This window comes from Megalops cyprinoides, chromosome 5, assembly GCF_013368585.1.
Source record: "Megalops cyprinoides isolate fMegCyp1 chromosome 5, fMegCyp1.pri, whole genome shotgun sequence".
Classification (NCBI taxonomy): domain Eukaryota; kingdom Metazoa; phylum Chordata; class Actinopteri; order Elopiformes; family Megalopidae; genus Megalops; species Megalops cyprinoides.
The window spans coordinates 40,546,075-40,570,725 of record NC_050587.1 but is presented as its reverse complement, the minus strand read 5'-3'; the positions used below and the strand labels follow the sequence as shown (position 1 = coordinate 40,570,725).

Here is a 24,651-nt window from a genome sequence, read left to right as displayed (position 1 = left end):
CCGCCTCGAATTTCGCTTTCTTTGTGGATGCTTGCATTTCCTAAGGAAAACTATTCTCTCTATCCTGTGCGCTTTTGATCATTTAAGAGAATTTCCCTCGCCATAGTTTATTTCCCAGTGTGTCTCAGACTAATTACGGAGCCGATTCGATCCCTTTATTCCGAGTACATATAGGAACAGTGAGGAAAATAAAGTTTTCGCCTTCAGCGGCAGCCGCCTGTTTTCCGTGCCTCTGCCCATGTAAAAGTTGGCTGTGTTGGGGATATAGGCTCCAGCCTGAGTGATCTCCCTTCCGTGGGGACGCGCTGAGCGGCGAGCGACGGAAATCCGGGCGCAGAACGGAACGCGCGCTTTTACATGTTGGAGGCAGCGCGTGTTTGTAGTTTGGAGACCCGCGTTCGCGCCTGCAGTGGAGGGGATGGTGCAGTTTATCCGCTGCGTTGCATAACGCTTCTCCTGGAATTGGCCATTGCACGGGATTGCTCCTTTACTCGACGGTGAAGTTTTCCCGAATTGTGGATTACAGCAAGGCTGCGACCCACAGACCACCACAGGAAACGATGTGGAGGTGTTCAGACTTGCATACCGTCGGAACCGCACCGGGGTGCTAACCAAGCAGCGAAGGCAATCACAATTCTATGAACGAGTACGAGTTTGGAAAGGGGCGTAATTGTTTCCAGCTGGCCGGACTGGAGTTCTCTTTGGATTTATCATGATTGTTTTGCATTTTTTCAGCGTCCTGGTTATATTAGGTGAGTGGGGCTTCTATTTATAATGAAGATAAAATCCCATATTTGTGCAACATAGACCGAGAAAATAACTCACTTTCACAAAAAGGCATCCATTCCAAAAAAAAAACCTTTTCCAAGGTCATGTGTATTTAAGCCACCGAAAGATTTCAGTCCCGTTTGACGCTGATTTATGATTAAAACAAATGTAGTAAAGTGAAGAGAACATTTTCTTGCGAGATGCCAGTGGTATAGTACAGTCACACACGTTGTGCTTCAAACTATCGGAGTACACAGCGAAGTACAGACGTAGTGGTTTAATTGTAGGTTAATACCTGGAAAACACATTTATCTACTCGTCCTTAAAGTCTGAATTTTAATCTCAAACCGCTGCTTGACGGTGTGCGTTTCACTTTTTTACGTGGACCCTAGAATAATTTGTCGGAACACGATTGTAGAAAACGCTGCTACGGAGCTCAGACGAGGCTGGAAGTGTCCATGGTGCTGAAAAGTAATACAACGTTAAGCAGAGGACGTAGGTGACGGTTTTTACTCGGCGAGGAGCCCTTTCTTAATGAGACGACAGAGACATCCTTCTTTTGGTCACATTCAATTGGGCAGGCTCACTTTTCACAGTACCAGTATTACTCAGAGGACTCCCTCTCCCGTGTCTGTTCAGGGCAGGGACCCGGGACAAGCGGCTCTCCGAAACCAACAGATTGTGACGTAGTTAGTATTCAGCTCCGCCTTGTTCTCTCACACACACACACACACACACACACACACACACACACACACACACACACACACACACACACGCGCGCGCGCGCGCACCCCTGCCTTATTTGCCCTGAAACTCACACAAAGCGAAACAGCCAACACCAACATCCGTGCACACATACACTTTCACCCATACACAAGAAAGCGCGTTCACACACACAGATTTTTTAACAGTTTCCTGGAATACATTTGCATTACATGCATTGCGATTAGCTGTTTGTTTTTCTGAATTAGTGCTGGTAAATTCTAATGTACCCCAGTGATAACTCCACGACTTACAATCTTCAACAGTTCTTTTTTCAGGCTATAGGTGGCGCTCACGCCCAGCTGGTGGTCTCTTAGGATCCAAGGAAAGGCTATGCCTGACCAATATTTGAATCAACATGATTCAAAGCCTTTTTTCATATTATATTGACTCTTTAATGACAATGATTGGTGCTGATATAAAACTCTCTCTACAGTATGCCAAGCACAAACACGGATGAATGCATGGGGTACGTTTTTATAATATTTATTAAGCATCTCCTGAAAACACTTTTGTGCCTCGTCTTCTGCCAGAACAGGAGTGGGCATTTGATTATGTAGTTTCTAATTCAGAGCATATGAATCTCAAACCGAAACACCTCTACTCACAAATCAGACTTTAACAAACATCCTCTGAATATTTACCAGCGTGTAGCCGAGTTCGGTCTCACTCTGCGCATTCCATGTGAGATTGCTTTAAGCTTTGCACTCTGTCTTGTCCTTTGCTTCTTTAGCACAGATTTCAGAACTGCAGTGGAATTCAGTATTCGAACAGACATAAAGCATCTGGTCCAGGAGCATTTCAGTAATTACGCTTGTATTTCTTCCCTGTCATTCCATATCCCCTGGAGGACATGGTCTCCATCTTGCCTGCTTTGTGAAGTCTGAGCGGAGCTTCTCAGCACACATCTCCTTCTCACAATAAGCTATGTGATGGACACAAGACTGGGGGCTGTGGTCCATCGGAATCACCGAAACCTGTTTGTGCTGCTGTACTGTTGATCAAAGCCCATCTTGGTTTGATGGTGATGAACGGCACCCTGATAGTTTGTTCAGGTCAGAATTAATGAGGCCCTCTCAGGCATGGCTGGCTCTGACCACCACATTCACAGAAAGAGGGCAGACCCTGTTCCACTCACTCACAGCTGCTCTCGAGGACCCCTCCCAAACTGGGATGCACAATTCAGGAGGATACATTTTGCCTGCCATCCCCTTGACTCCCCCCTACCAACCAACCAACCAACACAAAATGACACATGAAATAATGTAGCCTTTGTAACCTAAGCTGTCACTTCTTCTGCACCCCCAGGGAAAGCGGTACAGTCCATGGCCCCCTCCTCTGCCCTGGCGGTGGAGAGCACCCAGGGCTGGCGGGCCGCGGTGGACTGCGTGCGGGCCAGCGACCTGTGCAATCAGAACCCGCAGTGCAGCTCACGGTACCGCGTCATGCGGCAGTGTCTGGTGGGCACGGACCGCGCTGCCATGCTGGCCAACCGCGAGTGCCAGGTAGCGCTGGAGGTGCTGCAGGACAGCCCGCTGTTCGACTGCCGCTGCAAGCGCGGCATGAAGAAGGAGCCGCAGTGTCTGCAGAGCTACTGGAGCATTCACCTGGGCCTGGCTGAAGGTAGGCGGGGCGGGGCGGGGCGTGTTCACCTGGGCCTGGCCAAAGGTAGGCGGGGCGGGGCGGGGCGTGTTCACCTGGGCCTGGCTGAAGGTAGGCGGGGCGGGGCGGGGCGTGTTCACCTGGGCCTGGCCAAAGGTAGGCGGGGCGGGGCGGGGCGTGTTCACCTGGGCCTGGCCAAAGGTAGGCGGGGCGGGGTGAGGCGGGGCGGGGCGGGGCGGGGCGGGGCGGAGCAGGGCGGGGTGTGTTCACCTGGGCCTGGCCGAAGGTAGGCGGGGCGGGCCGGGGCGTGTTCACCTGGGCCTGGCCGAAGGTAGGCGGGGCGGGGTGGGGCGGGGCAGGGCGGGGCGTGTTCACCTGGGCCTGGCTGAAGGTAGGTGGGGTGTGTTCACCTGAGCCTGGCCGAAGGTAGGCGGGGCAGGGCGGGGCGTGTTCACCTGGGCCTGGCCGAAGGTAGGGGGGGTGTGTTCACCTGAGCCTGGCCGAAGGTAGGGGGGGTGTGTTCACCTGAGCCTGACCGAAGGTAGGCGGGGCGGGGCGTGTTCACCTGGGCCTGGCCAAAGGTAGGCGGGGCGGGGTGAGGTGGGCCGGGGCGGAGCAGGGCGGGGCATGTTCACCTGGGCCTGGCCGAAGGTAGGCGGGGCGGGGCGGTGCGGGGCAGGGCGGGGCGTGTTCACCTGGGCCTGGCCGAAGGTAGGAGGGGCGGGGCGGTGCGGGGCGGGGCGGGGTGTGTTCACCTGGGCCTGGCCAAAGGTAGGCGGGGCGGGGTGAGGTGGGCCGGGGCGGAGCAGGGCGGGGCATGTTCACCTGGGCCTGGCCGAAGGTAGGAGGGGCTGGGCAGAACAGTGCAGGGCGGGGCACGTTCGCTTGGGTCTGCCCGAATATAGGAAGGGTGGGGAAGGGCGATCATGTTCATCTGGACCGGGCTGAAGGTAGGGAGGAAAAGCAAGCAGGGACCGGGGGGAGCAGGGTATATGTGTGAGTGTGTGGAGGGGCATTGGGGGGGGGGGGGGGGGGGGGGGGGGGGCATGTTCACCTGGAAGTGGTTTTACTGGGGGAGCACAGTGCCAACAGGCCCTGCTGAAGTACAGCAGGATGTAACAGAGTGAAGTGGGGAGTATAGCAGGATAATGCAGAATATAGTGGAGTATAATGGCATATACCTGAGTACAGCGGAATGTGCCACAGAGGACGGAAAGGTTGAACCATGATCTGCTTTATCACTTGAGTGCAATCCTGAGGTAAACAGCCCCACAAAATGGTAGCCTGTTATTTGATGCATTTAGGCATGTGTTTGTGTACATCATTGATTTACTGTGTGATTAGTGGGGCAGGCTGATGTAGCCACAGCGACATTCAGAACTCTGATCTGCTCCATTATCTCTGGGCGGGTCCCTCTCCCCAGAGCTGCCTGTGAATAAGCTGCCTCAGCCCCTGGGAGGGTTAAGCACACATTTCAAGCTTATGGACATCAACACAATGCAGTAAGATATGTAACCATCAGCAACCACAACAAAAGACCCTGGTGATACAGCTATCAGAGAGAGAAAGAAAGAGACAGGGAGCAGGGGAGGGAGGGGGAGAGAAAGAGAGCGCGAAAAGAGAGAGACACAGTGTATGAGAGAGCAAAGAGACAGAGACAGAGAGAGAGGGAGAGAGAGAGAGGGAGGAGGGAAGAAGGGAGAAATGGGGAGAGAGAAAGCAAGGAGGACAGAGAGAGTGAGGGAGAAAGAGAGGGAGAGAGAGAGAGAGAGATGGGGAGAGAGAAAGCAAGGAGGACAGAGAGAGTGAGGGAGAAAGAGAGAGGGAGGGAGAGAGAGGGGGCTCTTATGGCTACCTCTCCTCTCAGGCTTGGCATTTCAATGAGGCATTGTGGCCGGTCTGTGCCCACTCGAGGGCCTGCTGCGCGAGGAGAATGGAAGGGGTTTGTCTTCCCAGCGAGCTGTAGATGCACAGACTGCGAGTCCCCTTCATTAGAGGTGTGTTCCCCGTGCCCGGCGGCTGAGGGCCCCTCCCCCCTCCCCCGCTGCGCCGTTCCGGCCGGCCCCGCTCTCCTGTCCTGCTTTCGGCAGCGGCGCTGTGGCGGCCGGCCCATTACCGCGCCTTCCTGCCGGCCCTTTGTTCTCCAGCCCGCTGAGCGTGTTTGCTGTGCCAACACAGAGCTTAAGCCTTCTGTCTGCAGTAGCAGCAGCTCGCGTCTGAGCGCGGGGGGGGGGGCTGGGGGTTGGGGGGGGCAGTAATTATTCCTGCTTTTGCGAGGCTCAGCCACCTCACCAAACACATTCAGAACACAGTCTGCACAAGCCACTTATGGGTGGTCTGTGTGTGTGTGTGGGTGCTGGGTTTGGGTTAACAAAAGTTTCATAAGTCCTCTAAATTAAATGCAGTAAAATGTAAAAACAGCTTTTTAAGACCTGTGTTTTGGTTTTGTTCACATTTTTGTGAAATCACAGGAGAGGATGTAACTACTGTGCACAGCCATCTGCAGTGAGGACAAGAACAGAATGTCATGCCTGAAACAGAAATTTACAGAAAATGTTTTTTCCCCTTTTCTCAGAAAACAAGTTACAACTGCTTAAAAATGTTGCTCACAGTTAAGCAAAGAAAGCTCTGTGCTGAGAGTTAAGCACAGAAAGCTGTGCTGAGGATGAAGCTGCCTGCCTGCTCAGGTCGACAGCCCTGCATGGAGCCCATTCCTGGGAGCCCCCCCCCCCCATTACTGAGGGTTACTGTGGGTTACTGAGGGTTACTGAGGGTTACACCCCATTACTGAGCTCTGCTGGGAGAGCCAGGTCTCACATTCCAGTGTTACGGGTAGCATGCCGCGCGCTGCGTGTTTGGAAAATAGACTGCAGCCAATTGGCGATTTGGCCAGGCCTGTGATCCTCCACGACCTTGTGACCGACCTCTGGTTACCTTGCACAGTCTTAATTAAACCATCAACTGGCACCTGCAGAGATCAGCTGACTGGATTTCGGCAAGGAGGGCTCTGTTCGTGGGCTTGCAATTTAACACAGAGAACGAGGGAGTTTGGAGTCTCCCACCTGCCGTAATTCTTCTGTTTTCATGTCTCACTTAGTCTCAGCTTGTTCTCATCCTGCATGCTGTTAATGCACCATCTGTGTATTCACAGGGAACATTGTCCCTTTCAGGACCTCCATTTACAATAACACAAACAGCAAATCCACAGATTAAAACACTGGTATCAGCCTTCAGATCCGGAGGGATGCTTTAATGACAGTCATACAGGCCTAAATAGTCCCTGTAGACAGATGTTTTTTCAGCATTATGGATTCACAGAAGCGGAAGAAAACACCCACTGCATTTCTGAATCTCTGCCAGCAGCGGCATTATGATTGGGAGAGAAGAGAGGGCCTGCACAGTGCGAGATCAGAGTTGGGGTTGAATGGGAATCTTGCAGGAGCCTCTGTTAGCCTGTGGGCCAGCAAATGGTCCATTAGCCCAGACCTCCCAGCAGCCTCAGGGAGCATTAACCCTCTGTAGAGCAACGTCCATCAGATCACATTACAGTCTCCTGCAGACTTTAGTCTCTGTCAGAGACGCTGACACAGAAACACCCAGCAAACGCCATGCTCATATGATGGTGTGATAACACAGTGCCAGTGAGACTGAGCTGCTGCCACAAACCTGTGCCTCCTGACCCAGGTGAGACCAGACACCATAAACCTGTGTCTCCTGACCCAGGTGAGACCAGACACCATAAACCTGTGTCTCCTAACCAGGTGACACCAGACACCACAAACCTGTGTCTCCTAACCAGGTGAGACCAGACACCACAAACCTGTGTTTCCGACCCCAGGTCCGATGGCTGCAAAGCGCATGGATAGAGCTTGACTGAGCTGTTCACTCAGCAGTAGTCTGGGTTTGACATCGTTATAAACCCATCAGCTATTATTGTTTTGTGAAAGTAAAATGCCTGATGTAGTCCAGCTCTGCTTTTCCCACCCCCTCCCCAACCCCCCCAGGCCCTCAGCCATCTCCCCTCTACTTCCTCCCCGCCCTGGGCGACTCAAATTAAGTCTTAGTTATGGCTGAAGAAGCAGCCAGGACAGAGATACTGAGTCACTCAGAAAGAAATGAACGTTAATGTCAGGAGCACAGTTTGGATTCCGCTCCAGGCTTCCTCTTCAGCTGGGAGGGAGGAGGAGAGGTAGGGCCTGCCTGCTGATCAGCAGTTTACTGTCAGTTTGATTTCTGTCACACTCAACACTGAGGCCCCTGGGAACAACACCTGAACTGCTAACATACCTCACCCTGAGCCACACGTGCTAACGGACACATTCAGCGATAAATACACTCTCCCCTAAGCGCTAACGGACACATTCAGCGATAAATACAGTATCCCCTACGCACTAACAGACACATTCAGTGCTAATACACTCTCCCCTAAGTGCTAACAGACACATTCAATGTTAATACACTCTCCCCTACGCACTAACAGACACATTCAATGCTAATACACTCTCCCCTACGCACTAACAGACACATTCAATGCTAATACACTCTCCCCTACGCACTAACAGACACATTCAATGCTAATACACTCTCCCCTAAGCGCTAACGGACACATTCAGTGCTAATACACTCTCTTTTACAGAGCATAGCAGAACATTCCCTGTTCACACTCAGTCCTGCCCTTGGTGGAATAAGATGGAGCTGAACAGAAATTACCCCATTTTAGTGAGCAGGTACCGACTCTAAGGACAGGGTGGAGTCCAGAGAGGAGACGTGAGAGCCAAAGCCTGTGTTTCACACACAGGCGAGCTCGAGCTGATGACCCGCACGCGAGTAACACTAACGCCGTCAGAAGGGACTTGCCGATTTAGCGCTGCTGTTTTCACACGGCCTCCGACCCGGATGCGAGAGAGAGAGACAGACCCAAACAGGGGGTGGGGGGTTCAGGCTCCCCCAAACACACCAGGGAAGCAGCCTCCTGCTCCTGCTGGGCCCTTCAACCTAATCTCTGCAGACGCCCTCTTCTCCAGCCATTTATTAATTCATTTATTGACTTTAACTTTGTTCACTTGCTAGCCAGTTAATGAGCTGCTGATCTGTGGCTGCCGGCCAGGTTAAGCGTCTTGCTGAAGCGCACAGCTGCAGCACTGAGCTCTGAAGGTGACCCTGCTTTCTCACCTGTGCCGGGGCAAGGAGAATTCCTGTTAGCCTCCGCACACGTCCTCACGTCCTCACGTCCTCATCCCCGGGGGCAGAGCCGAAAAGGAGCAGAACACGGCTCACAAAACAACCGCGGAGGGCCCCAAGACACCGGGCACAATTTCTTACTTCTTTAAGGCAATAATCAGGCGCGCGGTAGCCGTGGAGATGGGATGGAGAGTGACAGGAGCGATGGATACGTGCGTTTTCACCACTGCTTATTACGCGCTGTCAGGTGATATGGATGGCTGCAATTTAAAATGTAATAAAAAGCAACTGAAATTGCTGCTATTCTCCATGAGAGAAAATGTAATTTGTTTCTGCGGGACATTATCCACATCCAGAGGAATGCTCACTGTTACATGCGCGCAGGAAAAGAAAAAAAAAAGAGCAGAAAGATCTCAGGTTGCACTTTGCACATAATCATAGACTCCCAGAACCAATGCACACAGCTTGATAAAAACGATCTGGATAAAATAATCCCCCATAGCTCCAAGTAAGACTGCATAACTACTCATTTAAATGAAGAAGAAAGTGCTGAGCTCACAGATTGATTACCACCCTCCTCTCTTTACTGCTAACGGTTTCAGTTTCCCGCTCAGCTGTGGGAGTGAGACAGGGAGTCGTGCTTTTAATGTGGACAGCAGAGAGAGACATCTGTGCATTCATACATCATAAGCAATGAATGTGTTCCAATTTCAGCACGTATTACATGTACATTAAAATAATATATGTAGGCTCAGTGATACCTACACTGTGCTTTTAGCTGTGGGTAAATTCAGAAGAAATATTTATGAAAATGTATACATATATAAAAAGTTCTAAGCTTCCATAGGGATTTTCCTTAATCCTTCCCAATGCTATTATAAGTTACACTTTACTAATCCCTTTAGCGTTCCAGTCTCCTGTAAAGGCAAATGGAGCACTAAGCTCCTTCAGAAATCTCTTCATTTTTCTATCCTGCATTAGAGTCCGTTTCTTGATCCTGTAGAGTCTTTTTTTAATGCAGTCAGCACAATCCTCTGCTCTGTTGGGGTTCAGACCCTCAGAACCCCAGCGCAGAGACGCCCGACCGCCGTGGCGGACACACAGTCCCGACGCGTGAACCCTCAGCTAACCGGAGCAAAACGCAAAACGGAACGAGAGCGTCGCTCAAGGGGCTGTTTCGCCATCAGGTCGTTTCTGCCACTCACAAGCCTAATGGATCACGTTGGAGGTTCTTTAACGCATTAAATACGTTCCACTGAGGCAACACATCAAACAGATGTTTTGCTTTGGCTAATTACCTCGTTACAAACAGAGTGGCAACAGCTGTAAACCTCGCATCTCTCAGATGGGAGGAGTGCAGATGCTGCACCACAGACAGAAGAGCAGTGTTCAAACACATTAACCAGCCCAGTCAGGTCTGGGTACCAACACGACCAGTCTACCGGGATTAAACAAACACGTTTTCCCATGATGCACCACAAACACATCAATTCTGACTGATGAAGTCCACTGAAAGCAGCCCTTTCCCTGTTTCTTAGTAACCATTCCCCGACATTCTGCTACCTCTCCCCAGCCCCCCTCTGGGCAGACTGAGCCGAGACTTTAACGTTGACATGGTAAATGGTTGTTCAGAGGGGGGTTTTGATACTTGACTGATAGCCCCAGTGTTACACGCTCTGTTCTCAGGTTAGGCAGTACCTTTGCACACTCGGTCTCCCCAGACTAATACACCAATAAAGAATGTAACAGACTGCTAAGGCAAAAGGAAGATTTAGCATTTAGCTGAGATCTCTCTGGCATCTGTACCTGTGGAGATGAACAGGTCTCAAATCCCTTTAAGACCAATGCTGCAGCCTTTGCAGCTAATGGCAGTACGGAACATTGTTACTAATAAATAGAACTGGAAAACAAAACAAAAACAAGGCAATAAAATCAAGCAATGAATCGGCTCTCCTTAAGATGCATCGCGAGAGACCTCCTTCAGGGCCTACCCTGCGAACGAGAGGAACTCTCTCCACTGAGTTTGTGTCCCCGTCTCTCCAGAGGAGGAGGAAACGGAGAAGGAGCGATCCTCTCCCTGGAGTGCAGTTTCTGTGTGCTGCGCCGTAACTCCTGCCAGGCCTGGCTCTCTCCTGCCGCAGGTCAAAGGGCAACAGAACGCTGTCGCAGGAAATGAGTCCATCAGCTGCAGACTCGGCCCCGAGCTCGGCTGAGGCTGCTGGTTTCACACGTTAAAGGCCTTGGTCTCCGGCGAGCAGGACAGAGACGCGGCAGGCCATGCGATCGAGCAGGAGTTGCCACAGCGTTGCTTAACTGGCCTGCGAGTCCGAGGGAAGCGAGAGAATAATATTCATCTGAGCGACCTCCGCAGCCCAGCAGAGCTTTGACTGGGACTGTCCGTCTCATCCCTCACGCGGGTGACTGATTACGCCAAACGATAATCAGCTCGTTCCCCGGGAGATGAGGCCACCAGACAGGACCTGACTGCTGTTTTCAGGGCTGTTCATTTCTGTTAACACGCAGACAAGGAATCCAAAGGATCGTTCTACTTATTAAAGAAAATTCATCCACCGATCAAATGTAAGAGGACTTATAACAAAAGGCACAGTCACACAGAGGTTCAGAGTGCAAGTTAGGATACAGATGTGCCACGAAGTGAAAGATAAGGGCGATGAGAGGAGGCCAGAAAGCACATGACCCAGAGCGATGGTAATAAAAATAATGAGAAGTCTTTCCTTCAGGATGCACTCGAATGTGAACACACAGCTGTCCTAACACAACGCTCAGCAGCTTCTCTCTCTCTTTTTCTGCAGAAGAGGAGTTCTATGAAAACTCGCCCTATGAGCCCATGACTGTGCCCCACCCTGACGCCTTTCGACTGGCCTCCATAATCTCAGGTAAGCCCCACCCACGGAGACCGCCGCCTGTGTGGAATATTTCTGAATATCATGAAGCACATGTGCAGATAACCTCACCATAAATGGTGGCGACACCATGCTAATAAACTGCATGCTAATAAACTGCATTATACTGCATTATGAGCAGCTCCTCAGAATACATTGTATCTAAATATATCTAAATGAATCAACTATTTATGTACAATTTAAGTACTGCGTCCTCAAACAGACCTTGCTCTCAGCTGAGAACTGTCTCATTGTGGAACTGTACACATCCTGTCCCCGTACTGTCGCTGTACCTACTGTATGCACTTTTGTAAGTCGCTTTGGATAAAAGCGTCTGCTAAATAAATAAATGTAAATGTAAATGTAAAAAATATATATATCATATTGTGAATTATCAGGGCATGTGCTTACATGTAGCTATAGTATATGCAAAGCTTGTGTGCAAAGTGTTAAATATGACCATTATAACAGCAGAGTGTACTGTGACACACAAGAAGAATTTCCAGGGTGCAGGACTGAGTGCTGCTGATAATTAAGCAGGAGGGCATTGTGGGTAATCTGCACAGGGGCATTGTGGGTAATCTGCACAGGGGCATTGTGGGTAACCTGCACAGGGGCATTGTGGGTAATCTGCACAGGGGCATTGTGGGTAATCTGCGCAGGGGCTTCTGAAGTTAGTGCTTTCAGTCTGTTAACATCAGCATCTCTGAAGCATTTCATCATTTCAGAACCACCGTGCACAAGCTCAGGTATAACTACCGCTGAAATTAAAAGCCACAGACTGGAAAATTGACGAGCTGGGTGAGCTTTCAAATGCGTGCGCTGGCTCTAATTCTTCTTTTAAAATGCAGTCAGTCTGTCTGTTCGCCGCCGGCTCTGTAAACATGGCACATCGCTAAAAAAGACTGATGCCCCAAGAGGCACTAAAAACGCCACGCCCGGAGTTTTCAGTGTGCCGCGGGTTTCCAGGTGAGCGATGAGAGTGTCTGAGGAGAGTGTGAGGGATTAGAGAGGCTGTGACCAGCGCTGAAACTGCAGACACCCAGGTACCGCTGTCTGCTCTAGAAGAAGCGTCAACTTAGATACATGGCTGACCCCCTCACTTCCTTCAGAGACGCTCTGCGGCGTTAGATACGTGGCTGACCCCCTCACTTCCCTCACACAGAGACGCTCTGCGGTGTTAGATACGTGGCTGACCCCCTCACTTCCCTCACACAGAGACGCTCTGCGGTGTTAGATACGTGGCTGACCCCCTCACTTCCCTCACAGAGAGACGCTCTGCGGCGTTAGATACGTGGCTGACCCCCTCACTTCCCTCACAGAGAGACGCTCTGCGGCGTTAGGACAGACATGGATGATGCGTGTGATTGGCTGTCCTCTGGTCTCCCAGCAGGGCTGTGGAGTCAGCCTCAGATCCTGACACTCGGGTCTGTGAGACAGCAGCTCTCAGCTGCTCCACACAGCCTCACACAGAGAGTGGCTTTATATTACAGCATGTCAGAGCCATTAGACGGGTAATTTCCGCAGACTGTCATTTCCAAAGCTGCGCTTCACATGAACAATTCCAGCACCAGAGCAATATTTCCTCCGATTTGTTTTTCTCTACATCATCCCACCATAATCACTGGTCAGCTGGTGTAGATGTTGTTGTGGCTGCTTTTCCTGTGTTTGCCCCATGCGGGTTCCAGGTGAGAATTCCCGAACAGGGATTTGGTGCATGTAAACGCTCACCTGAATGAATCTGTGTGGCACGTCTTGTACCGGTGAATGAAAAAATGTGATTTTTCACCTTCACACGTCCAGAGTCCACCGAGACGTTCCTGAAAAAGGAAACTCTGAAAATATTTGGTCAGACAGGCCAGGCGTGCTGGAGCTGGAGCTGGAGTCCCCTGGGCTGCACTTTCCTAACACAGTAAAACTTTCATTGGACTCACTGACTTTGTTATATATACTTTCATATGAACCTGAGTAGCTGAATGCCTGTGCTAACAGTAAGGTTAAATGTTGCCCTTGAAGACGTGTTTTTGCTCTCATTAAGCCTTATCAATTGTCCTGCCTCACCACACCTCTGATTAATGAGATCAATAACGCAGGAGCGCAAACACCTCTGTGAAATCAAGGCCACTGATCGCTATTCAGGTGAAATCTCATCCCGCAACTTTGTCTCCATCAGCCTTTTGTCCTGATATCAAAGGCGCGGCCTTGGTTCCGCCTGTATGACGAGCAGGCTGCGAATATGACAGACTGCTTATAGCTTACCCTGTGAAAGGTCCCCATACCTCTGTATAACAGTGTGGTGCAGAGTCTTCCTTCAGAAGATCTGGGGTCAGGAGAAACAGCAGTGATGAAAGAGAATGGAGAATGTGTGGAGGATAGGGGCGAGTGGGGTGCCCTGGAGATGAACAGAGAACATTTCCGATCGATCACTGAAACCAGAGGAGGACAGTGAGCATGGACACTCTCCGGGCGCAGGGGTCAGAGCCGCCTCTGATGGCATTAAAGAGAATCTGGAATCAGGACGAAACCGTCTGCAGTTACACTGAAACAGAGCTTTGGCTTTATTTATATCCCTCCATGCCGCCAGTTTCTCTGCCCATTTCAGCTATTAGAACTGTGCTCCATTCACCACTGTCATCCATTCCTTATGTAACCAAACAGAACAATTACTGCGCCTAAAAAGTCAGCTTTCAGGCTAAAGGTGGACATTTCCAGGATGTGTCCTGGTTGATGGCAGAGGGCAAATTGATGTTTATGGGACATTTGAGGGGAGACAAATTTCCCCAGAAGCATTTCCTCATGACTGAATGATTGTAAAAATAAATATCAAATCAGTAAAAAACAAAAATCCAAAGGAAAAAAGGAAAAAAATCAAAACCCAAATATATACTTCACTTCCATTTTACGTTTCTTTCACATCTTCAAATATGACTGTTCCTCTAAGGAATTACATAACCACAGAAGATCCCAGGAGAGCTCCAGGAAACAGACTTGCAGTAATTCTGTGGATAGGTCTGTGACTGTGACTCTGTAGTAACACTGATGATGATAGGTCTGTGACTGTGACTCTGTAGTAACACTGATGGTGATAGGTCTGTGATTGTGACTCTGTAGTAACACTGATGATGATAGGTCTGTGACTGTGATTCTGTAGTAACACTGATGGTAATAGGTCTGTGACTGTGACTCTGAATAAGGATAAGATGAAGACGAAGGGTAAGGTTAAGAGTAATGTGTGACCTTGGGGGCGTGGGGAGGGTCAGCTAACGCAGCACTGGGGGTGTGATGTGTATGCTCAGCACCGCATGGCCCTTGAGTGCAGCAGGGGCGGACCAACACCCATCCACTCCTGTGCACCCCCACGCAAACAGGCACCCCCAGACGCCAGCGCCCAAAGAGAGAGCAGATCACAGCTCCCGTCCAACTCCCTTAGCTCAAATGAAACATATGTGAGAGAGTGTGAGATGCAGCGAAACAGCGTCTGTCAGGGAGATGAGGGTCTGGCCCTGATGCAGCGAAACAGCGTCTGTCAGGGAGATGAGGGTCCGGCCCTGATACACCGCTAATTGGCCTCAGCATTCGCTTACAAACAGAACGTGAATCACTGCTGGCGCGTGGGAGGAGACCCGGGGCTCGGGCCGTGTGTCCCCGGGACGGCCGTGTGCTCTGCAAGCTGGGGCACGAGCCGAGGAGGAGTCTGACAGCCAGCCCGAGGGCGAAGGCTAAAGAGCCCCTAACGAGCTTGCACGCGGGGCGAGATTCAGCCAGGACTCGGACAAACACGCTCCTGACAAACGACACCCCCGATTCCGATGGCCCGTCCCGGTTTGAACCTCACAGCCTATATAAACGCAGTCACTGTGTGTGTAACAGAGCAAAGCTCTGCATGTTCCTGTGAGTCTGGGAGACAAACATCATGCATGCAGGAGCCCAGCCGCCTTAGCACAAAACACCCATTGCATTAATCAGAAACAGCTCTGTTTCACAGGACAGACTGCGTCTGCTGTGAGGGGAACTTAGCCATATCAATAACGGAAGCAGGGCTACAACACAAAGCACACACTAGAGCCCAGAACACAACAGCCCAGTTTGTCAGAAATGACCCCTGCTCACCCCCCTTTCCTTTCCTTCCTCCTGGGCAACTTCCATATCTTACATTACATAACTCATCCATTTCCTCCGCTGCAGTATTAAGGTTAGGTGCCACACAGTGGATTTGAACCCGCATCTCAGATCCATCATGGCTATGCTCCACTGTGGCCCCAGATTCAGCCTGTTTCCTGATTATGGTCACACCGGGGAAGAGGCAGCATAGGAAATACGCTAAATGTCTGTTTAAGATTATGTCCCGTTTCCCATTTCCTTTTGGAGTTGCTGCGTTGAATGTTAACGCCAGTGTGTGCTTTGAGGGGGGGTTGGGGGGATGAAATGAAATCAGTTTAGAGGAGGTTGTCCGACACGGTGCTCACAGCTCTTTCCCCGCGCCTCGGCGTGTTCTCTCCTCCCTAATTACAGCAAACCCTGGAACGCAGCCTAATTATGTTTCAGGTAGAGGCTCCTGTCTCCTCTGCCGGGCTCGGCCATCTGTCTCAGCCTGCTTCATGCGTAAATTAACCCTGGGAGGGTTTCATTAGCCGTCCGGATCCCTCACGACTCCCCGCGCATGAATATCAGGCGCCAGCGGAGACGGCGGGAGTCTACGGGGAGCCCCTGACCTTGCAGACCCGCCTTTCAGCGGGTCTGGGGAAAACTGCAAAAACGCTTCCCGTTCCTCTCCTCGGAGGATGTATCCGTTTGCTAAATTCTCCACCTGCCCCCAACTAAAAAATGCGATTTATGAAAATGAAACGCTACAGTGAGTGCAATTACACAGCGGCATGCTCATCTGTATTCTCGCAGAGAGATCGGCAGGACTCTCAAGGGTACAGGGGGTTTTTATAAAGAGTGAGTATTCAGAAGGAGGTGTGAGATGACTTTATTTATGACTTATGCATTATTGGGCCCTTGACTGCACTGAGTCACATGCATGGAGCGTTACACTGTGTAGTTAATAGTGATCTAAATAGCCTATTTTGTAACTTCCTGTTTTTATCAAGTCCTGTGACTGCCGTGTGCCCCATGGGGGGCCTCTTTGCTACTTTCTGATCCCTCTGAGGTTCCGTAGGTGGGAATCTCTCCCTGCCCTTCAGCACCCTCAGAGCAGAAGGCGAGCTGTCCTGAGGCCCTCTCCACGCACTCAGACATTGCCAACCGATTCCACGAGAAGCCAGGCTCTGCTAAATACTTCACCAAGCTGCTTAAACTTCTGTGAAGCTGCATTAAGATGAAACCTGACACCCATTTCAGACATGTGTCAGTCACGAGCAGCTTGACTTTACAAAAGAGATTCATGAGTGTAGTTTTTAAAACAGCCAAGAACGTGAAACTCATGTCAGACCCCTGGATCTGCTGATGCGCGATGTCAGAATCTCACAGCCTTCCTGCTGATGCACCTCAGTTTGAAACGCTGAACAGGAACATGGTCAATCTCACGCACCCTGCCCCCCCCCCCCCTTCTCTGGCAGGTATGGACCCAGGGAAAGGGGGCCACTGCATGGATTCGGGGAAGCCCTGCAACCCCTGCCTGGACGCCACCAAGGCCTGCAACCTGAACGAGGCCTGCAAGCGGCAGCGGAATGACTACATCAAGGCATGCCACCGCGGCGCGGGCCAGCCGCTGCCTGCCGAGCCCTGCTACCGCAAGCGCTGCCACCGCGCCCTGCGCCAGTTCTTTGACCGCGTGCCCAGCGAGTTCAGCTACCGGCTGCTGTTCTGCACCTGCCGCCACCAGGCCTGCGCCGAACGTCGCCGGCAGACCATCGTCCCCGCCTGCGCCTTCGAGGAGAAGACCCGCCCAAACTGCCTGGAGCTACGCAGGGTCTGCCGCTCAGACCTGCTCTGCAGGTAGGCTCACCTGTCCTCTCTGTCCTCTCCCTCAGGGGAGCTGGTAAGCCAATGCCCGTGTTGGTCAGCGGTCTCTGCGGTTTTCAACACCTGTGGACAGGTGAGGTCACGCCCAGCGGGTTATCTGTGGTATTATCTGCCAGTAAGCTTGTGTGGTAAATTTGAAGCAGTATGTACTGCTGTTTCACAGCCAGAGAAGAATAGACCGTACTTTACATGTATTCTAATTTTGCAATTACACAGACTGCAGTTATACTGTAAAGCATACACCAGCAGGGCCCCAGCAGGGAATCCAACCAGCAGAATCTCACCAAAATCACACTTCCAGACTGTAGATTTACTGTAAATCACAGACCTGCCTCTGTATCTCTGCCGGGAGATTCCTGCTGCATCAGGAGGAAACAGTCAGAGTGAGGAGGCTGCCTGCCTGATTGGGAAGCTGGTGTTTCATGAGGCCGAGCGTTACTCCGGCTTCACATCACAGCATTCCCGTGTCCTTCAGCGACACACCTGCCTCTCAGTAACCCGCGTCTTCATCACAGCCGAGCAGAGAGAAACGCAGGCAAACGCCCGGAGATAATTGGCTTGTAAGTGTTATTGTGCCAGAGTACTTCAAATACCTAAAGTGAGTATGTTCAGCTGTGTCGCCAGCCAATAATTGGACATTACTTCTTGAGGCAGTTTGTGAAGATACAGAGGAATATTTTTTCCTGTTGGCACACTCCTAAAGAGGGATTCCTCAGCCGAACAGCGTGCAGCTGAACTCCTGGAGTGGGTTTACACACCGAGCGGAGCTGGGTGTGTATGAGAGAGCGCATGCACCTGGTCTTCGATTACGTATAGTAATCGAGTGTATAAAGCAGTTCTCCACCCTGTCAGGAGCTTTCTTCCTCAGCTCCCTCCTGACAGCTCTTTGCTTCTGGCCTCTGGCATCCTTGGAGACGCTCTGAGCCTCGCCAGCTCCTCCCCCCGGACTCTGCTGTCTGTGCTGATCTGAACCCTCAGTGAACCCATCAAGACTTTCAGTGCAAGCACTGCTCCGCTCAGCCTCCTACCCAATCACAGAGCCCAGGCTTAGCCCCCTACCCAATCACAGAGCCCAGGCTTAGCCCCCTAACCAATCACAGAGCCCAGGATTAGCCCCCTAACCAATCACAGAGCCCAGGAGGACAGGAGGACCTGTCCTGTGTGTGCGTGTGTGAGAGTGTGTGTCTGTGCGAGAGTGTGTGTGTGTGTGTGTGTATACGCGTGTGTGTGCGTGTGTGTGTGTGTGTATGCGTGTGTGTGTGTGCGTGTGCGTGTGCGTGTGAGTGTGTGCGTGTGCGTGTGCGTGTGAGTGTGTGCGTGTGCGAGTGTGTGCGTGTGCGTGTGCGTGTGCGAGTACGCGTGTGTGTGCGTGTATGCGTGTGAGTGTGTGCGTGTGTGCGTGTGAGTGTGCGCGTGTGCGTGTGCGTGTGCGTGTGAGTGTGTGGTGTGAGTGTGTGTGAGTGTGTGCGTGTGTGAGAGTACGTGTGTGCGTGTGAGTGTGTGTGTATGCGTGTGTGTGAGTACGTGTGCGCGTGTGAGTGTGTGCGTGTGCGTGTATGTGTGTGAAGGAGATGCGTGCACCGGCCGTTGTGTGGTTCATCATTAGGAGGCTGCACCGCAGAGGCCCTCCCTCCTCTGGAATGATGAGAGAGAACATGCGTCTCTGATCTCACTCCCTTGTGTGCAGTGGTGCTGCATGCGAGGCATTTTTTGCCGGTCATGAAAAAGATGTTGGAATTGGATTCCCTGTTTGCTGTGGTTGTAATGAGCACAGAGAGTGATTGACAGCTCCATTAACAGCCTGGTATGCAGCGACTGCGGTCAGCAGCTTCAGCGTAAGAGGTGCTGTCAAACACACACGACTCACACACACACACACACACACACACACACACACACACACACACACACACACTCACACATACACTGACACACACTTACACCACACACTCGCGCGCACACACGCACACACACACACTCGCATACTCGCACACACACACTCACACACACTCACACCACACACACACTCACACCACACACACACTCGCATACTCGCACACACTCGCATACTCGCACACACACACTCACACACTCACACCACACACACACCACACACACACACTCACACCACACACACACTCACACACACTCTCACACACACTCTCACACACACACACACACTCTCTCACACACACACACACACACACACACACACACACACACACACACACACTCTCACACACACACACACTCTCACACACACACACACACACACACTCACACAGGCTTTTGATCGCTCCATGGTGAGAATATAATTGCAGCTGTCAGACTGCAGGTGCTGTGATTGAGCAGGACAGACAGACAGGGGGCCGCAGCAGATGGCGATTCTTTGTTCTCTGTGCGCGGTTCTCTGTGCGCGGTTCGCTGTGGGCGGTTCGCTGTGGGCGGTTCTCTGTGTGTGGTTCTCTGTGTGCGGTTCTCTGTGTGCGGTTCGCTGTGCGCGGTTCTGCAGACAGCAGAGCTGGGACAGCAGGATCTGCAGACTCAGACAGACAGGGCCTTCCTGACCTGCCTCACAGACACAACATCTCTCTGAGTCAGAATACCCAGCACAGCTCCAAAACTAACAGGAGGAGCTTTTAAATAATGGCCCCCTCCCATTCTCTGGGACGTTCAGAGAAAGACTCCCCTCCAGCGAAGCCCTGCACACTCTGGTTTGTGTGGTAGCGCAGGTGTGAGGGATCTGGATTTCTGACCAGAGGGTTGCATGGTTAAACCGGGTTAAATCAGGGAACAATCCAGCAGAGATGTGTTCGCTTCTGAGTGTTTTAGGCCTCGGCACTGTCCACCCTCACCCCACAGATCGCTGTTCTGCTGGTGTTTCTCTGTATCCATGTGGACTCACAGATCGCTGTTCTGCTGGTGTTTCTCTGTATCCATGTGGACTCTCAGATCGCTGTTCTGTTGTTGCGTTTGCCTTTATCTGTGTGCAGGTCAAGACTCGCTGATTTCCACATGAACTGCCAGTCCACCCCCTACACCATCACCAGCTGTCCCAACGACAACTACCACGCCTGCCTGACCTCCTACGTCGGCCTCATTGGTACGTTCAGAAGGGGATTTACTTTCTCCCGTTAATGAGTTAGCTTTTATTCAGAGGTATGTGCTTCACAGTGCACAGCCGCAATGGATCTGATTAGATTCACACACTCTGAAAGCACACTGTCTCTAAGTGAGAGAGAAGCCCTTCACTGGCCTCTCCAGGGCTGCAGATGTGTGAGCTCTCCCTCAGAGAGGATGAGGAAGTGCTGTAACGAGCGCTTCACAGCAGCGTAAGAGTGAGCTCCTCGGGACCTGCGCTGATCTCTGCTGTGGGGTCCCCTCGACACCCCTCTCCCTCCTCTCTCCCCACACAGGAACCGATGTGACCCCAAACTACGTTGACGCCAGCTACACCAACATCAGCATCTCCCTGTGGTGCAGCTGTCGCGGGAGCGGGAACCATGAGGAGGAGTGTGAGGCCTTCCTGAGAGACTTCAAGGACAACAGCTGTCTGAGTGAGTGTGGAGACCGCCCCCTACTGGCCAGTGCTAGTCACTCCCTCATCACTTTACACACTGCTGTCCCCTACAGGCCAGCACCAGTCACTGCTTCATCACTATACACACTACTGACCCCTACTAACCCAGAGACGCCAACATGCTACAGGCACATTCTGCCCTTCGCAACTGATCCTGGATCAGAATCAACTTTAAATGGTAGCATTTAGACATGTAGGTGGTAGAGCTGATCTTAGACCTGCAAAGGGACAGGCTCAGGACATTTATCGGTTTAAATGTAAGTTTTTAGGTGCACCTGTCTCAGGCTCATGGGCTTTCACAGGTGTGGTGAGAGGTTTCTCTTTTGCCACGTATCCTTGCAGGAAACGCGATCCAGGCCTTCGGTTACGGGCCCGACGCCCTTCCCAAAGTCACGCCCCCACCAGCGGCTCCCACCACAAGCGCAGGCCTCGTGCCAGTGAGTGTCTCCAAGCAACCGCTCAGCTCCAATGAGGTGAAGCCGGGTGGTGATGCCTGTGTCCTCTCCACCTGTGCCAGCCTGAAGGTAAGCCTCTGTTATACTGCTTTTATACACCTCTTATACCTGTTATACCCATGTTATAACATATGTCATACAGCGGTTATACATCTATTATACCTCTCTTATATGACAAGCAGACAAAGCCAGCACTCACAATGCCTGGATTATTATATTTAAGATTTCTGTGAAGAAAGGTCTCACTATTATGCATGCATGTTTTGGGAAAAAATATGTGGATGGACAGATTTCAGATGCTGATTAAATGTTTCAGGGGTCACCTGGACTCGCTGAGCACCGGTCTGACCATGATTACATAAGCACCACATCACCTCTGTAATCAGAGGAGGGCAGACAGAGGACAGAGAGTGAGTGACACTGATGAGTCTCAGCCTTGGAGAAAATCACACAAGAAAAACTCAAAAAGGAACCAACGTGCACTTATCACTGTACCCCTGGGGCACTCCCAGGTGTCATTTCACTGTAGACACTCCTCGCAACCTGCAATCAGTCTAGCAGTGAGTGCAACACCGCGAGTCATAGCACCTCAAGGAGTCTGAGCACCTGGAGGAGTCATAGTCTCTCATCCAAATCTGGGTATTCACATGTACCATCCCCGTGCTTGCTTCTGAAACATGCATAGCACTGCGTTCAAAATATCCGTTTCCTTAAGATAAATACAAATAAATGTTCTCTCCCTCTTTCTCTCATTATACACACAAATACAAATACATATGTGTGCATGATTGTGTGTGTGTGTGTGCGCGCGTGTGTATGTATGTGTTTGTGTGTGTCTGTGCGTGTATGTGCATGTTTGTGCATGTGTGTGCATGTGCGTGCTCATATGTGTGTGTGTGTGTGCGTGAGCATGTGTGTATGTATGTGTGTGCATGCGTGTGGTGTGTTCATGCGTGTGTGTACATTGTGATGCAGCTCATTACCAAGTCCATGGTAATCAGCGGGTGTGAATTATTTATGGTCTGCACTCGCGTGTGTGCTGTGGAACATTAGAGGCCTGCAGTCATTCCAAACAGATTCCCCAGGCCGCATGTGAGGCAGGCAGGGAATTGCGGCCTCTTTCCTTCAGCCCTTACAGCCTTAGATAAAACAATAATCACTATTCCATAAAACACAGTGTACAGTCATGCAATATTCAGAAAGATCATCGCACACAACAACTGATGCTGTTCTTGGAAAAAATAAACATGCGTAACTGGAACTTGAAATCTTTCATTTTATGGGAAAATCAAGAAGGCCCTGAAAATGCATCCCAAGGAAGGTTCATAGTTGGGCCCCTTAAAATACACTGTCAGTTGTGTCATGGTTTTATGTTTTATGTTTTCAAGACGAAAGGATGTGTTCCTTTACCAGAAATATCCAAACCATCCCATGTTGTGCTTAACTGCACCTCAAAAGATGAAGCGATGCCCTGATTCCTGAAGATGAATTTGTTATTGAGAAAGGGCGGTTTGCTCATCAGAGCTGGAGGGCTGTCCCTCTCACGCAGTCACTGCAGACATTAAAAAGAAGGAGTGCTTTCTCCTTGATGGGTACGGTATGCGGTGATCACGCAGGTTGATGAATGCTGAAAGAAACCCGCTGTGCATTGTGCCGCGCATCGCAATGCGGTCACGCACACACGGCCCTGAATGCGAGCGTCGCAGGTCATGCGCTCCTCCCGCTCTTTCAGAGAGACGCCGCCGCTCTGAGAACGCAAAGCCCTTTACCCCCCCGTGATTCCTGCATGCTAATGGCCGTCTCCTAACAGGCTTTTGTCTCTGTGATTTATGCAGGAGACTGGCTCAAAGTGCAATTCCGCCTCTGGCTCCGTGTGTGAAGACACGGTAAGCAATGAGGAATGCCATTCATACAAACACAGTCCAATCATACAAGCACCAATCACTGCACACAGCGCTCATCATTCACCAATCACTGCACACAGCGCTCATCAAGCACCAATCACTGCACACAGCGCTCATCAAGCACCAATCACTGCACACAGCGCTCATCAAGCACCAATCACTGCACACAGCGCTCATCAAGCACCAATCACTGCACACAGCGCTCATCATTCACCAATCACTGCACACAGCGCTCATCAAGCACCAATCACTGCACACAGCGCTCATCAAGCACCAATCACTGCACACAGCGCTCATCATTCACCAATCACTGCACACAGCGCTCATCATTCACCAATCACTGCACACAGCGCTCATCATTCACCAATCACTGCACACAGCGCTCATCAAGCACCAATCACTGCACACAGCGTTCATTAGCAGCTCCACTTATAATAGCAGTCTTTGAGTCCTGTTCTTTGGCTAATTCAGCCTGAACAGCTGCAAATGACGACTGTGACGTTCAGGTATAGGTATAGCTACAGGTGTAAGCCTAAATACAGATGTAGGTGAAGATGCAGGCTTAGGTGTAGATACAGGTGCAGATATAGATGCAGATACATATAGGTACAGGTATAAATACAGGTGTAGCTGTATATGTAGGGACATGCACGGATGTATGTCTTACAGGAATCCACTGGCTGGGAAGCATGTGATTCTGTTGAAGGGCATCGCTGTTAACAGAAATCCTGTTAAGGATTCCCATCCCATGAGCCAGACTGCCACGAGAACTGGCTGCAGACGGTTTCCTCAGAACACCTGGGTCAGCAGCCTGACACACTACATGCGTGTCCATGTACCGGCTCACATGCACCTCACACACGCATGTACCGGCCCACATGCACCTCACACACGCATGTACCGGCTCACATGCACCTCACACACGCATGTACCGGCTCACATGCACCTCACACATGCATGTAAACGCAGCTCCACCACAGGATGTCTTCCCTGGGGGCTCTGCTGTGGGTCATTTCTCTCACCTCTCTCTGTCTGCTTCCCACACAGACACTACTGAGGCCCAACATGGAGAGCTCAGAGTCCCGGGGGTCCCCTAAAATGGAGGACGAGGAGGAGGAGCACTCGTCCGGCACCCACCTCTGTTTCCGAGCAGCTATGGTGTTCACGTCCAGCCTGATGGTCAAGCTGGCCCTGTAAAACCTGCCATGTTCCCAGGACTGATCGCCGGGCAGGGGGGAAATATTCTAAAAATGTAGTCATTTTCAGGAGCCGTGATATCACTCTCCCGCTTTCGGTCTCCAACGCTGATAAAGACAAAAAAAAAAAAAAAAAAAAAAAACTCGGACAACAACAACACATGGAACATATCTATCAAAGCCATCTTTAGCAAAGCTGCAGCTGTGGACGAGAGAGAGAGAGAGAGAGAGAGAGAGAGAGAGAGTGAGAGAGGGGGAGAGAGAGAGAGAGAGAGAGAGAGAGAGGGAGAGAGGGGGAGAGAGAGAGAGAGAGAGAGAGAGGGAGAGAGG

The 24,651-nt window shown here is 51.2% G+C and overlaps 1 protein-coding gene across 1 annotated transcript; it reads left to right on the top strand.

Annotated features, from left to right (window-relative positions):
• The first annotated feature begins 261 nt into the window (after positions 1-261).
• LOC118778475 (GDNF family receptor alpha-2-like) lies at positions 262-24,322 on the top strand. The gene is made up of 9 exons (XM_036530008.1): positions 262-752; positions 2,842-3,156; positions 11,130-11,213; positions 16,781-17,159; positions 20,180-20,289; positions 20,603-20,743; positions 21,109-21,290; positions 23,057-23,107; positions 24,173-24,322. Exons 1-9 carry the CDS (start codon positions 713-715, stop codon positions 24,320-24,322), a joined length of 1,452 nt encoding a protein of 483 aa, XP_036385901.1. The 5' UTR covers positions 262-712.
• Positions 24,323-24,651: the final 329 nt, after the last annotated feature.